Below are 15782 nucleotides of genomic sequence, written 5' to 3' on the forward strand. Positions count from 1 at the left end.
ATGTGGCAAATTTTTCAAGAACTGAGTATGTCTACTGTCAGAACATTCACACACACACTGCAAGGAAATTAGTTCTATCATGACTGGATGGAGTAATGATAGACAGCCAATGACTACCGAGTACTACCAGGAAAGATTATGAAAAATTTAATCTTGTCATGAAAAACTGGCCATTCATGGAGGCAGCAAAATTGTGGCAGAAATGCATAGACCATCCTATATCTCAGTGATTCTCAAAGTGGGGGTTGCTGAAAAATTGATTCCAGATCACTTTTTTTTCAAATATTTCATAAATTTACTATGGATTCATGTTTAGAAATAATAGAAAAAAATATATATATAAAATAATTTTTACTTAAACAAATTGCACATATAAACAATAAAAATAATATAAATATTTAAATACGAGCCTAAATATAATATTCATAAATTTGTGCACTATTGGGGAATCCCCCGAGTTCCACTCTCCGCCTAAACTATCGTAGAACAACATTGTCATTTGGAATGGTGTTCACTAACAGCGTTGCATCTGTAGGCAAGTCGAGTTAGAAATACAATAGAGCGTCGATTATCCGAAAACCGATCAACCAAAAGCGTTTCAGTCAGCAAATTCAAATTTCTGCTAGTGCTGTGGCGCTGCTATATTTGGCTATGTCTTGGGATACTCTGATATTATTTTAGTTGATATGCGATTTTAGCTGGCAGCACTGGTGCTACCACGAGAGGGTACTTAAGGATGCGCCAGTATTTGAACAAGAATTTTTTCCCATCGAGAGTGGTAAGTTTTGCTTGTTTTTCTGAGGACTGTGCTGTGCTGAATCGGAACGTTTTGAGACTAGATTAAATTCCAAAATATAATTTTTTTTTTGTTTTTATATTTTTCAATATATTTATTTTGTTTGTGAAAAATAAAGAAATAATTAAAAAAAAATTTCGTTAGTCTTAACATTGACAAAAATTCAACGCAAAGTGACACACAACAGAGAAATTTAACATGGGATAGATTAATTAAACAAAAGAAATTAACTCTTCCTGAATTTAAATTAACCCCCTACCTCTGGGATGTTTTTCTACACATACTCATTCTTTGGGGGTCCTTTGAAATTTCAAAGTGCAAAAGGGGGGTCGCGGACCAAAAAGTTTGAGAAACACTGCTATATCTCATCAAACTGCTACCAACAGACTTTATGGCATGAGTTCATAAAAGAGTAAGCAGAAGCTCTTGTTAATATCAGTTTGGTGTAGGAATCAGTTTGCATTGGACAGGGACCACCTGTCCAGGAAACTGAATGGCAGAAGGTTGTTTGATCTGACAAGTCTTGTTTGTTTGTTTAGTTAAGTTATGGCAATGCAAACACTTGGACAATCTGCCTAGGGGGAATGCCTTCTGGGAGGTCTTTTTAAGGATAACTGGTGCCTATTCAGATGTTGGAGTTTTACAGGTATTCCCCACATCTCTATGTGGCCAGCTCGTCCTGGCAAGGCACAAACCCATGACCAAACTCCCAGTGTTCAGGGAACGGAACCACTTGGCCACTGATGGGCCTCTGACAAGTCACCCGTTCCAGTCCTATAAGGAAATATCAGACAGAGTGTCATTGGACAGCCCAATGAAGAACTCAACCAAAATTGTGCAAAGCAAGAAGTCAAGTTTCCAGCCACAGTGTTAAGAGTGGGGGATGTTTTGGATATTCTGGCATTGATGATTTTGTTCCATATGATGGAACTGTTTATGCACAATGATATAAGGAAATTTTACATCAGAATTTTCTTTATTTGGACTCCTACATCTTCAAGGAGATACAATCTTCCAACAAAATCTTACCAAACCACATACTCCACTGGTTGGATTCACTAAAATTGGATCCAAGTCCTGAAGTGAGTCCCAAATTCTCCTGATCTGAACCAAATTAGAGCTGTGATGTGTCCTCAAATGGGTGCAAAAATACAAGCTCTGAACTAAAGATAAGCATAAGATGGTACTTCAAGAAATATGGGCCAACATTCCACAAGATCATTGCTGTGTCTACTTCACATTGAAGCCTAAACAAGTTGCCGACAAGTATGCCAGAAAAAAAAATAAAGTGATCATTACAGACAAGGTGTAGGATGCATGTTATTCCTGCCATGTTTTGAACAGAATGTGTTTTCAGGCATACATCAAGATGCCTGTTACAGTATTTTTATGTTGTAGAGCACAGCTTAGATATAGTACATTGCAATTTGCACAAAAACTTTTTACTAAACACATGATTCTGCTTTTTCTTACCATTTATGACAGGTGTGCATGGGGTACACATACATTTACTGACACTGACATATTATTATATTGTACATTGTAATTTAATATAGTTTACATTGTATTATAACAAATCAAAATGGCAACATATTAAAATAATTTAATATAAAAGCTAAAATAACTAATTGATATACCTGTAAACAGTTAAGTTTATCTGTGATTAAAAGTTAAGAGTTGATATCAATTTAGGTATAATGTAAAGTACATGTTAATCAATCAGAAAATAATAAAATTTAGATAGCTGACAACTAAAAGTATTTACGATCAATAAAACAATTTTTAAAATTATACTGTCTTCATATTTATATTCAAACTAATTTAGTATTTTTATCAAATATATTTTATTTTGATTTTTTTTTTATTAATTGTTATCAAAATTTATTATTAATGAAAATTTATGTAACAAGCTGGAAAAGGATCTTGTATAACTCTCCCAGCAATATAACAAGTGGTTAAGAGACCAGGAAGGAAGTTCAATAATTTTCAACTATACTACAATAAAAAGTTTAAATACAGCAGAGCATCGATTATCCGAAACATCAGTTAATCGAAAGCATTCCAGTCGGCAAATTTAAATTTCTGCTAGTGTTGTGGCTACTCCATTATTATTTTTGTTGGTGTGCATGTTTTAGCTGGCAGCATTGGCGCTACCATGAGAGGATACTTAAGGACATGCCAGGATTTAAACGAATTTCAACATGGGATAGGTTAATATATTTTTTCGTACATAATCGGTTATCCGAAAAATCGATTATTCAAACAAACCCAGTCCTGAATTGTTTTGGATAATTGATGCTCTACTGTAATAATAAAAGCTTAAAACGAGTAATTTGTTTGAATTATGATAAAAGTGTTTCTAGTTTGCAAAAAAAGAATATTCAAGTTTAACAAATTGTGTGGGGCATCATCTCTTATAAAAATTATTATTTTTTAAATATTGTAGGAAGACAAAAGCATTATTTTTTGGGGGGTAGAAGTGAGTTGCTAGACAAATTGTAAATGGTAATAATGAGTAAAACTTTCATTGTCTGACCTGTTTGAGATACAAGTCAAAGATCTCTTCTATCATCTTGCCATCCCCTTGACCTTTGACCAAAATTCAATAGCATCAATAACCTAAATATATAGGAACAACCCTGCCAAATTTCCAAATTTTTGGTTCATCCCATCCTGAGATATAATACAAAATAGATGTCCACACAGAATTTTGTAAGGGTTGTTTTTCTTTTGCAATTTTTGGCTTGTGAAGTGCCAAAACATTGAGAAATGCAAAATTTAACCTATCACCATACTTTTCTTACAGAATATTCTATAACAGCCAGGAAAGTAAAATTATCCTAACATGACTATAACTAAATTTTATTGAATGATAAGGTTTGGTTTTATTCATTTATGGCAACTTGAGACATTGGCAATCTACTTGTGGGAGGTCTTTTATGGGAAACAGGACCCTACTTAGATGTTACTAATGTGAAGAAAACTTGGAAAACTCCATGTAGCCAGCCCACTGGCAGAGCATGGACCCATAACCACTAGTGGCTGGATGATAAGACTATCAAGTTATGCCCAATGTATATGAAATAATAAAAAAACTCATTGACATCTGATTCTTGTTTCCGATTAAAAGTAAAAACAAAAAATAAATTCTATTTTATGTACTTTCATTACACTTTACTGTAAAATGCATTTTAGTGGATATTTTTTATGTATAACATTATATTTATCATAAATGCTCATATATACATTGTATAAATTTATTTAATATTTTGACACTAAGATTATAAAAACTCAATCAAATAATGGGTAGTAACAATACAGTTAATTTCAATACTTCTCTAATGAAAAATGACTAGTTTTATAATAAAATATTAAAATAAAAATATTGAATTGTAAATTACTTGCCCAGTATCAGCATGCAAAAATCCTGCAAGTTGAAAAAGAATATCTACTTCAAGAGGAGTAATTTGAGACATTTGTTGAGCGGCATATAAAAATTCCTCTGTAAAATAATTAATTAGAAATTAATTCTCATATTCTATGTTATCATATATAAAAACAAAATTAAAATATTAAAATGTTTTTCTTTAATATATATTTATTTACTTTTTAACAAGAACTTTGTATTTTTATAATTCCATTTTGTTCTTTTCATTCTTGTTGTTCACAGCTACTGCACATAAGCATTGCTACTTATGACTATTAAAATGGTTCAGACTATAAGCTTATACTTCAGTTTTCTTTTTTCACAAAGCTGAAGCATAAAATTGAACATGATGAAAAATGCAAAATTAGACTTCTTACAGACATATTTGTGTTTGAATTTGTAGTGTCTGAATTTCATCTTTCTCTGAACATTTCATCTAAATAATGACATGCAACTGGATGAAATTAGTAGTGTCCCTTTATCTGAATACAGGTATACCTCGTCTTACGTCAGTAATTGGTTCCAGGAGAGGTGATGTAAGTCATAGTTTCGACTTACGTCGTAACTAAACGCCAATAATGAGCACTTAAAGACCGCTAAATAAGACGACAACGCAGAAACACAGATGTTTTCATGTTTCGTTCTCTAGGATTTATGATGATTATATTAACATTTACTGTAAATGTACATATTTTGATATGATTTTATGTGCTTTCAATGCTTTTCTAGTGATATTATGACTTCAATGTTTGTGGCAGACGGATTTAAAGTCGAATAAACTGACTTAAACTTGATTTTTATTTTTCCATATACTTTTTTGACAAACAACGTATAATCGGGAGCGATGTAACTCGAGGTATACCTGTATTGGTAATTTACTTTATCATTTCAGACCAAAAAACCTAATGATACATGAATATTTTGAAAGTAAAAAAATCTCATTATTTCCCATCTACTTTAAATGTTTCTTTGAAATATAATTATTGCCTCTTGAAATATATCACTTTGAATTGTTTTGTTACAGATTGCCATATTAAATTATTTGTCACTTGATAGAACTTTTAACCTTTGCAAATGTTTCTGTAAAATACAATGGAACAATTCTATACAAAAATATGTGAAAAAAATAAAATTAATTTTACCAGAACAGATTGGAAGAAAAACAACAACAAAATTTGTTGACACTATAACACAGGCAATTTTTCAAAATACTAGTTTATTATACACATGTCCAAAACTTAAGAATGGACACAATCACTCCATAAGAGAAGTGGCCAAATCTTCCCCAAGAACACTTGAATCACTTGGCAACAAGCCTGCTATGACATTGTGAGTGCTGCATCACAATTCAAGGTAGATATATTCCATACTGAAAAGGCTCTGCCTGGAAATTGGTGAGAATCATCCATCCATTCTCCACCTATGTCTAACTACTGTGTGTATCTTTTTCACCAAAGACTTACTTTTATTGCTATGATTTGTAAAATTCTACAAGTTCTGTGTTAACCCTGTGTTAGGGCAAGAACTGTATTAAGTGACATCTATCTGTCTGCATTTGTCTACAGTTTTCTCTATTCATGTACAAACATTGTACATCCTTAAGTTTTGACATGTGTAAAATAAAAAATCTTTATTGCAGAAAGAGATACAACATTTTCAAACTAATAAATAAAACAAGCTGTCGAATTCCTTTAAAAGCATTAACAAAATCTTTTTTCTTCAAACCATTCCTATTTTTCCATCAATTATTTTAAAAATGATGCATAGAAATTTAATTTTTATATTTTATCTTATATATTGTTATATTAAAATGTAACAGATTGAAACAAGCTTATTTATTATGCCCTATTAAACATTACAATCTTGAGTTCGATATAGTAAAAAACAAAATTGTTCCTAAGAATATACTTACATATAAAATAACCCAATGTAATAAATAAGTATATTTCTTTTGTTTTATATATGTTTTGGTATACTTGTATCAATTCATGATGAAGTGTAACACTGATGTGCAATATTCCAAGCAAATAAGAGTTCTATAAAAGCCATATTCATATGGCTTTTATAGAACTCTAAAGAGGTTTAAATTTGAAATGACCAATTAATGTACCATTTACCCTGTAAAATTATCTTCAAGTTTTGTTTCTATTCACCCCAAATTATGGTATTCATGGAGAAATTTATTATGAACTGCTAAATGAAAATTAAATCATAAAGGCATCTATTTATAGTCAACAATGTGTGTTTTAGGACGGTTACTCTGAAAAAAGCCAACTGTAGCATAATACTGCACCACAATAATGCCTGTTCACAAATACTACAACAGTCACAATCCAAACAATTAACAGCTTTGAAAAAGCAATAAAAACTCACTGTCTTTTGGCATTATACTATTTAATTCTCATAAAACAGATATGCAAGTACTTTCAAACAAAATCTGAATATATATACATGATGTATCTATTCAAATTTACTTTATATTTAGAATACATCTTCATTGCCTAAAGATGATATTAATGCAATGTTGAAAGTATTTGTATATCTATTTTGTGTAAATTAAAATAGTGTGACACCAAAAGTCAGTGGTTTTTTTTTTCATTTCTTTTATACTTTTAGAATTGAATGTGATTATCATTTTAGTAATAACTTTGGCTAGAAAATTTTGCAACACCTTCCTTACTCACCAGATCTGGCCCCAGTAATTATCATCTTTTTTTCTTTTCTCCAGTGCTTTTAGAGTGCAAAACATGCAAATGCAGAAGTTATAAATAACATCAGGGCTTTTATAAAACTCAAAACCAGAAAGCTAAGAATGGAATTGGTAGACAGTAATGAATACATTTTACATTAAATTAAATTTAGTTTTGCCCTCCATAACCTTTTAAAAAGTACAACATTACTTATCAAATGACCCTATCTGTCTATATTTGGTTTATGGCATCTGACGTTGCCTTCCAACCTCCAGGAACTCTCTCCGTCTCTCTTTATCCATACACCATTCCTCTTTAATCCTGTTTTCACTACATGCTAACTTTACTTCATTGTATCAAGTTTGTCTGGGTTTTAATCTCTTTTCCTTTTTTTGTGGAATGTATTCCATTGACATTTTCGGGAGTCTCATACCACTCATTCTTTACACATGTCCAAACCAAATACAGTAGGGCGTCGATAAGTGGAACGGCCAGAAAGTGGAACGATTTTCAGTCGGACTGTGTCGTGCTGAATCGAATGTTTTTGATACTAAATTTACTTCTAAAGTATAATTTTCATGTTTTTTATATTCTTTAATATATTTATTTTGTTTGTACAAAATGCAGAAATAATTTTTAACGATATGATAGCCTCGATGATTATTATAAAAATTTTCGTTAGGCTTAAAATCGACGAAAATTCAACACGAAGCGACACGCAACGGAGAAAAATTCAACAGGAAGCGATACGCAACGGAGAAAAATTTGAACATCGGACAGGTTAATGTATTTTTTCGTACAAAGTCGGAAACTGGAACAAATCATTAACTGGAAGGACCCCAGTCCCCAATTGGTTCCACTTTTCGACGCTCTACTGTAAGTTGTTTCCTCTTTATCTCTTCCAAAATAGTCTCCTTCAATCCCATTAGGTCTTTGATTCTTTCACTACTTATTCTTTCTCTTTTTGAGATTCTGCACGATCTTCTCAATGCATTCATTTCCACCATTGTTACTTTTCTCTTCTCTTTCCCAGTCATTCTCCATACCTCTGCCCTGTATAACAGAATGTTTCTAACAATAGCATTATATATTCCTTTTTTCTTGTTCTACTTGTTTCTTCACTCCACTATATTCCATTTAATCTTTTGACTGCTTTCTTACTTGTGCTAATCTTGTATTAATTTCTAATGTACCTCTTCCAGCTTGATGAATTTGTATTCCAAGATAACTGTAACGTTCACATCCCTCAATCTTTTCTCCTTCAGTTCCATGTCTGTTTTAGCCCCTCCTATGCATAAATATTTTGTTTTACTCATGTTTATATATAAACCTCCTTTAAAATATTCCTCTGTTTTATTTTTCTTGTCATGTATTCTAGATCATTCTTATCTTCTGCCATTACCACCTGATCATCTGCAAATTGCAATGTAAACATTGGTTTACCATTAATATCTATTTCCATATTACAACATTTCTTTTTCCATATTTTCAATACGCCTTCTATCAATACATATATTTTAAATAAAGTTGGTGAGATACAACATCCCTGTCTTAGTCCTTTTGATACCATAAATCCTTCTGATATTTTTTCCAATTTTTATTTTTGTTGTGGATTCTCTATATAATTCTTTAACTGATTTATTACGTGTGTTATTAATATTTATCTCTTTTAATGTCTCCCATATCAAATGACCCAATGTTTCAAAATGGAAAAAAACTAAAGCATATTTTGACAATTACTACATGATTTCGATCTTAAATTTATAAATATGAAGAAAGGAAGTTTCTCTATTAATTTAAAATCAAATTAGGACCCCACCATATGCAGACTCACCACACACAGTTTCAGTTATGCTATCAGTAATCCAGAAGAAAGAAAACAAAAGAAAAATACATAAAATAAAGATTTTTAACTGTGCACTAAATCTATTATTTTTCCAAGATGCATGAGGTCTCTTACTATCTCAGTCATGTTCATTCTCATTCTAACAAAGTGTTATTGTAACTCATTTCATTGTTTTACACTAAACAAAGATGAACATTAGTCTTTATCTGGAGTTCTCTTTGTAGCATATTATGTCCATGTGATATCAGTGCTTCTCTTTATTTCATTTACACTAATTACTTTGCAAGCATAGCTCAAAAATTCAAGGGTGAAGCTGGTAACTCTGATAAGCAAAAGAAAATCAAAAGTTTGCTTCAGAGGTTACAAGAATATTGTGTGCCATAATAGTTAAGAAAAAATATACATGAAAGCATTTCAGTAACACAGATAAGTGTGTATTCAAATTTTTGAAGTTATTTTTATGATTACATCATACTATTATTTTTAATATAGTGTTTTATTTGCTTTATTTATATAAAAAAATTCACATAAAATAACAAATTTTATGTGAATTCTTTTGCTTACACAAGAAGTCTTGGAATGTATTAGTTACATATGGTGGAGTCCTACTGTATTTAGTCCAATTATATCATACTAGCAGGTAGGCCCGGCATTGCTCGGGCAAAACTAACGATAGTGAAGATTAAGATTATTACATTATAGTCACAAAAGAAAAAGAGTAATTTCATCAATAAACTAAATATTTCTAAAGAAAGGTCGAATTTGAAAATCGAATGTTCTAATATTGTTCGATTTTCACGACATGTTCTGATTAGGCCATATCGTTCGATTTTCGTCCAATGTTCTAAAGAAGAATGATCAAGAAAAACTGAACTAATCTGTTTAAATTTGAAAATCGAATATATTCTAACATATTACTCTTTTTCTTTTTCTTTTTTTTTCTAGCGCCCGTAAATCTTGCATGTCGCTTTCTCTTGTTCTCCATTGTTACTTAACACTTCCATTGTTGACACTTCCATTGTTACTTAACACTTTGGTACTTAAATTTGGTATCCTAACTGTGTATCAAATTTCAACTTTCAACTCCTAACCGTTTTAGCAAATATTAAGATTATTACATTATAGTCAACCTTACCCATTTTCAGAGAATGCAAGAATTGGGTCCTCCCTGTTTCTAGACTAATTACAGAATTTTTAGATAGGTCTAAAAATATGTTTGATTTCCTGCAAAAATGAAAAAACTGCATCTGCGACTTGCACGTCACTTTCTCTTAACACTTCCATTGTTACGTAACAGTTCCGTTGTTGACGGAAGTGTTAAGATTTAATCCTGTCCGTCTCCCCCCCCGTAGGGAGGAATTTCGAAAAATTCCTTCTTAGTGTACAATGTACGTTCTTGTGACGTATCCTAACTGTGTACCAAATTTCAACTTTCAACTCCTAACCGTTTGGACTCTGCGCTGATTATTATTATTATTATTAACTCGTCTCGATTATATATATATATATATATATATATAGATATAATCAAAAATGGCAATCAGAATTTTAATAATTTAATACTGCCAAAAGTTAAGCATGGAGAAGAAAATGTTTATGTCCGGAAAGGAATCAGCATTTGAGAGGTTGCAATTCACTGCAGAGGTAGGTGGAAGTATGCAAATATGTTACATTATCATCAATCACAGTTACGTGTTGCAAAATATGCAAAATAGGCAGTCGTATAAGAAGCCTGCCTTCTGAAGTGTGAGAGGAGTTGCATGTAAGTGCTGAGAAGAAGTGTGGAGAACTGTTGTACAATTACTGTGCATGACTGATGTGTTTCTATGGCTTCCAGAAGACGAATGCCAGACAATGAGTGCTGGCAGTCTGTGAAACGCCTTGAAGCAGAACAATCAGATGTTGCTCTTTTCTTTGGCATTCATCATTCCGTCATTTCACGGTTATGGAAACAATTCCAAACAAGCCAAACAGTTGTCCGAAGACCTGTGGCCGGTCACCCAAGGGTTACGACCCCCGCAGAAGATCGCTGTATTGCTGTTGTAGCCAAGCGGAATCGAAGAGCAACCTCTACACATGTGATATCAATGGTTGCAGCAGCCGTTGGTAAAATGATATCTGCTACTATTGTGCGCCGAAGGCTACACATGAACGGACTGTACACCTGGGTACCACGAGTTTGTGTTCCACTATCCGTCTAATCCAGAGGTGCACGATTAAAGTGGTGTCAGCAACATGTGAATTGGACTGTGTCTGATTGGGGCAACATTATGTTTACGGATGAGTCGCGATTTTCCCTGGAGCCAGATGACAAGCGTGTAAGAGTATGGAGAGAAAAAGGCGCACACAATTAGCCCCAGAACATCATCGAGCATCACGCATTCCAAAGCGGAAGCATTATCGTGTGGGCAGGCATTTCGTTGGGATATCGCATCGACCTGCACATCTATCGAGGGGGTTCTGTGACGGCTGTCCGGTATCAGGATGAAGTCCTCAAACCCATTGTGAAATTGTACGCTGTAGCAGTTGGTCCTGCTTTCGTTTTAATAGATGATAACACACAACCCCATAGAACTGCCCTCATCAACAACTACCTCGAGAGTGAGGGAATCGCTTGTATGGACTGGCCAGCACACTCGCCAAACCTGAATCCCATTGAGAATCTTTGGGATGCCCTCGGCCGTGCTGTGTGTGCATGTTTCCCACCCCCTGCCACTCTCACAGAGTTGCAAACTGCTCTACAGGAGGAATGGCAGTTATTTGACTCTGGAGTGGTTGATCACCTCATGGAAAGCATGGTTACACGCTGTAAACTTTGTGTAAGGATGAGGGGTGACCATTTACCCTATTAATGTCTGTTTTATTCATTTGTTTTGGATTTAAACATAGTCTTGTTAATGATTCCAATATGATTTCATCTTATACTTTATAAAAATTCAATATTGTTTTCATCTTTCTATGTAATTCTTTGTGTTGTTTCATGCATAAACATATTTGCTACTGTCCTGCCATATTTTGCGTCAATCACAGCTGTATTTATCGATTTTTTCACAGTTTACCACTTTGTGCTTAACTTTTGGCAGTAAGTGTACTGTTTTAATAATTAAAAATTATAAATATTACCTTTTGTAACTTCAATATTCGTGTTTCCTTTTGTGAAACTAAGATATATTTTTTTAACCAGTTCCATATTATTTAGTAAATAATTAAATGCCATGAAATATGGGAAGGTAACCATGTGACCAGCAGAACCCCCGGCAACCTATTATAAATTTATATCTTAAAATCAAAAATTATGATGTATTTTTTATCATATTTTATCATAATTTCATTATAATTTTAAAGTTTTAAATAACTTTAAGTAAAAAGTTTAATGTATTTTGATAATTACAGCCACAAGATTCCGTTTCACTTCTTCACTTAAAAGATGACTTTTAACAGATATCATGATATCGTTAAAATCTAAGGCAGATATGCAACCCCGCTTTTTTCTGTCATACTTTCTAAATGCTTGGATGGCATGCTCTTCGTGAAAATCCTAATAAAATAATATAATCAATAAAATGTTACATAAATATAGATTTTATTTTATAATTTTTGGAGACTTACATGAAGCAATTGAGAAAATTCCACGTAACTGACTACCCTACTCCTCTCTTCGCCAAAATGCAAGTGCATAAACTCACTGTTAAAATTAAAGGGAATTTTCTCGTGAAGAGTCGTATGTTTGATGATTTCCTCAAATTCATCTAAGAATAAAAATTAATTAATATTCAAGTTTTATTGCGAAACTTATTTCAATATTCTCTGTAATTAATAAATTACCATGGGTAATAGTTCCGGATCCATTTGTGTCGAATAACTGAAAGGCAGTCTTATATAACGAATCAGGTTTGCAAAGAACGGCTTCGAAGGCTTGAAATTCGGCAAAACTGACAAGACTAAATAATTTTGAAACCAATAAAACATTAATTAAATACAACTTTTAGAAAGAGTTAGTTAATTTGGTTTACCTAAACACTATAAAAAGAAAGCATTAAAAAAATTATAAATTGAGGAAATTATTTATAAATATATATTTTTAAATTCTTCATAAATACATTAGATAGGGTATTAAAAAATAACAGCAGCATTAATATACTTCTTCATATTTGATTAAAAAAAAGTCAATTCTAACCTTCAATTTTAAATATAGTGCACTCTTACTAATCTGAACTAATTACAGTATAAGAATGCTCAGATTAGTGAATCTATATACATAAAAAAACAGAAAATCAAAAAGAACTACAAACAAATAATATATGTACAGTTACGGATATCTTTCATTTTTTAAATTTTTGAAGTTTTAAAAGTTTTAATGCCAAAATTTATGCCATAGTAATTCAGAGATGAATGAATTCAATCAATTACAAATTGATTAGATAACTATATTGAGAATTCTTAGAATTAAATTCATAAATACAGACCAGAAATTTTAGAAACAAGCTCTATGCAAATTTGATTTGGAATTTCAAATCTGTTTGATTATTAAACACATTTAGAATTTTCTTTGAAATAAAAAGTAAAGTATACAAAAGTGTTAGAGACGAGGAGAGAACCGATTATTTCCTTTTGTTAAAATGTTACCACAAATTGAGAAAACCCTTTCACTATCACTTGATGTAGGTTCAATAATTTTGAGCCCTAAGTAAAGTTTCTCTACATTTACACTATGTTTGCTTACCAACACCAACATTTTAATTTCTTCTGCTTTGAAATTTATGTTTACTATTGTTTGAATATTACTTGAAATCTTTGTACTTTCAACGCATTTTCCCCCCAAAGCTTCAAATTCAAAAACTGCCAAAAATTTCTGAAGGTTCAAAGCTTTGAAGGCTTTGATTGATATCCCTACGCACATTATAATATGAAGTGTATATTGTTTATGAACTAGGAGCATATATCTAAGAACTTTTTATACTGTATTTAGTACAGTAGAGCGTCGAAAAGTGGAACCAATTGGGGACTGGGGTCCTTCCAGTTAATGATTTGTTCCAGTTTCCGACTTTGTACGAAAAAATACATTAACCTGTCCGATGTTCAAATTTTTCTCCGTTGCGTATCGCTTCCTGTTGAATTTTTCTCCGTTGCGTGTCGCTTCGTGTTGAATTTTCGTCGATTTTAAGCCTAACGAAAATTTTTATAATAATCATCGAGGCTATCGTATCGTTAAAAATTATTTCTGCATTTTGTACAAACAAAATAAATATATTAAAGAATATAAAAAACATGAAAATTATACTTTAGAAGTAAATTTAGTATCAAAAACGTTCGATTCAGCACGACACAGTCCGACTGAAAATCGTTCCACTTTCCGGCCATTCCACTTACCGACGTTCCACTTATCGACGCTCTACTGTACATGTCTTTACATTAAAATGCATAGTATATATTAATTTTACAAATTCAGCATGTTTAAAAAATAAACTATGATTTATCTTTGTGTTTGGTTGGAAATTTAGCAGAAAAACAAAATTAGTTTGGATCAGAAGTATATTAAAAATTTTTTGTTTCAATTAAGTTGTTTTATTCAAGAATTTTTCGTAAGATTGTGATTGTCAGAAGACTTTTCACTTATGAATTACAGTTGGCCAGATGTTTCAAAACAAATTCTCACCCAATGTACATGGTGAACTTCAAAAAGATGTTTTCTGTTTAATATTCAATTTTTTTTTTAAATTAAAAAAAAAACACCCTGAATTTACTACAATTTTTTAATTAAAAATATTTAAATATATTTTAAATTTTTACATGCAGAAAAATAGTTTAATATAACATCTTTAAAGCATTATCATCTGTATTTATCTTGCCCATATCAATGTATGATATTGATAAACAATAAATTAAGTTCTAAAACATTAATTATAAAGTAGATTAAAAATGTAATTTTATGTGCAGAATTAATTATAAAACTTTGATTTTTTTTCATTAAAATAATTATATACAATATTTGCTAATAAAATTATACATTTTTAAATGCTTTATTATTTTCTTTAGTAATCTGAAATTACTTTAAGAGCATTATAGTATTTAATTCACAAATTAAAAAGTTCATATTCTAAGTTTTTTATATCAAAATAATTTTAAAGATATGATTATTTTTATGAACTTACCCATCTTTAGATGTGTCTAGAATGTTACCCAGTAATCGTACGGTGTGTGGATTGTAATCGTCGTGACGATATAAACCTAAAAATCCTCTAACAAAATCTTCTGGTGTCATAAATTTATCGCTATCTTTTTCCACACTTGCATACTAAAGAATAAAAATTTATCAATATAATTTTACTAACATGTTTAACAGTTTTCAATTGAAACTGTTACTAATGATTAACGAAGCCTTCAAATTACCTTGGATGTAAATGTTCTACTGATTACATAACTACTTGAAGAATGCGCATTCATGAAGATAAGATGTGAAAGCTAAATTCCCTTAAACTTACTATTAAGAATATATTTTCTATAGTATAAACTTGGAATAGATATAGTAGTAGTTCACTGAGCAAAGCATCTCAGCTCAGTTTGCAAATAAAAAATTTATTTTCAAAGTGCTTAATTTCATAAACAGGAAACGATATAATGTTTTTTAAACCTTGTTTTATAAGCTTTGAACATGAGGAATAATAATAATGATACAGTAAAATAATAAAAGAATTTTATTACATGTAAAAAAAATAACTAAAATTGAACAGGTTCGAACCTACACTGTGCAGCTACAGTGCCTATTGTTTTATCCAGTTGCTATTGCCATTGCAAGCACTTGTAAAACTTCCAAAGACTTATAAAGCTAAACAGTCAATTTTCAGGGCCCATTTTTCGGAAACACTTGAGAAGTGGGTCATTATTTGGACATGGAACTGTTTGTGTTTAGGGTTATGTGCTCACTAAGTTTTGTTTGAATAGGAGACCCAAACATCTGGTCGTCTCCTTGTAAATGCTGTTAAAGACATTACTGCAAAAACCGATAAGTAAACAACACTGAAT

General features: G+C 31.5%; 1 protein-coding gene across 2 annotated transcripts in view; it reads right to left on the minus strand.

Annotated features, from left to right (window-relative positions):
- The window catches only part of LOC136987082 (calcium-binding mitochondrial carrier protein Aralar1-like), a 42669-nt gene that overhangs the window by 11138 nt on the left and 15749 nt on the right, over positions 1 to 15782 (minus strand). For both annotated transcript variants that reach the window (XM_067284742.1, XM_067284741.1), the window contains 6 exons: positions 14912 to 15054; positions 12585 to 12700; positions 12369 to 12508; positions 12151 to 12297; positions 11883 to 12021; positions 4202 to 4298 (listed from right to left, as the gene is read on the minus strand). In XM_067284742.1, coding sequence (XP_067140843.1) covers positions 4202 to 4298; positions 11883 to 12021; positions 12151 to 12297; positions 12369 to 12508; positions 12585 to 12700; positions 14912 to 15054 — 782 coding nt within the window. The remainder of the gene's footprint in view (positions 1 to 4201; positions 4299 to 11882; positions 12022 to 12150; positions 12298 to 12368; positions 12509 to 12584; positions 12701 to 14911; positions 15055 to 15782) is intronic.

This window comes from Centruroides vittatus, unplaced genomic scaffold, assembly GCF_030686945.1.
Source record: "Centruroides vittatus isolate TY-2023 unplaced genomic scaffold, ASM3068694v2 scaffold_1444, whole genome shotgun sequence".
NCBI classification, from domain to species: Eukaryota; Metazoa; Arthropoda; class Arachnida; order Scorpiones; family Buthidae; genus Centruroides; species Centruroides vittatus.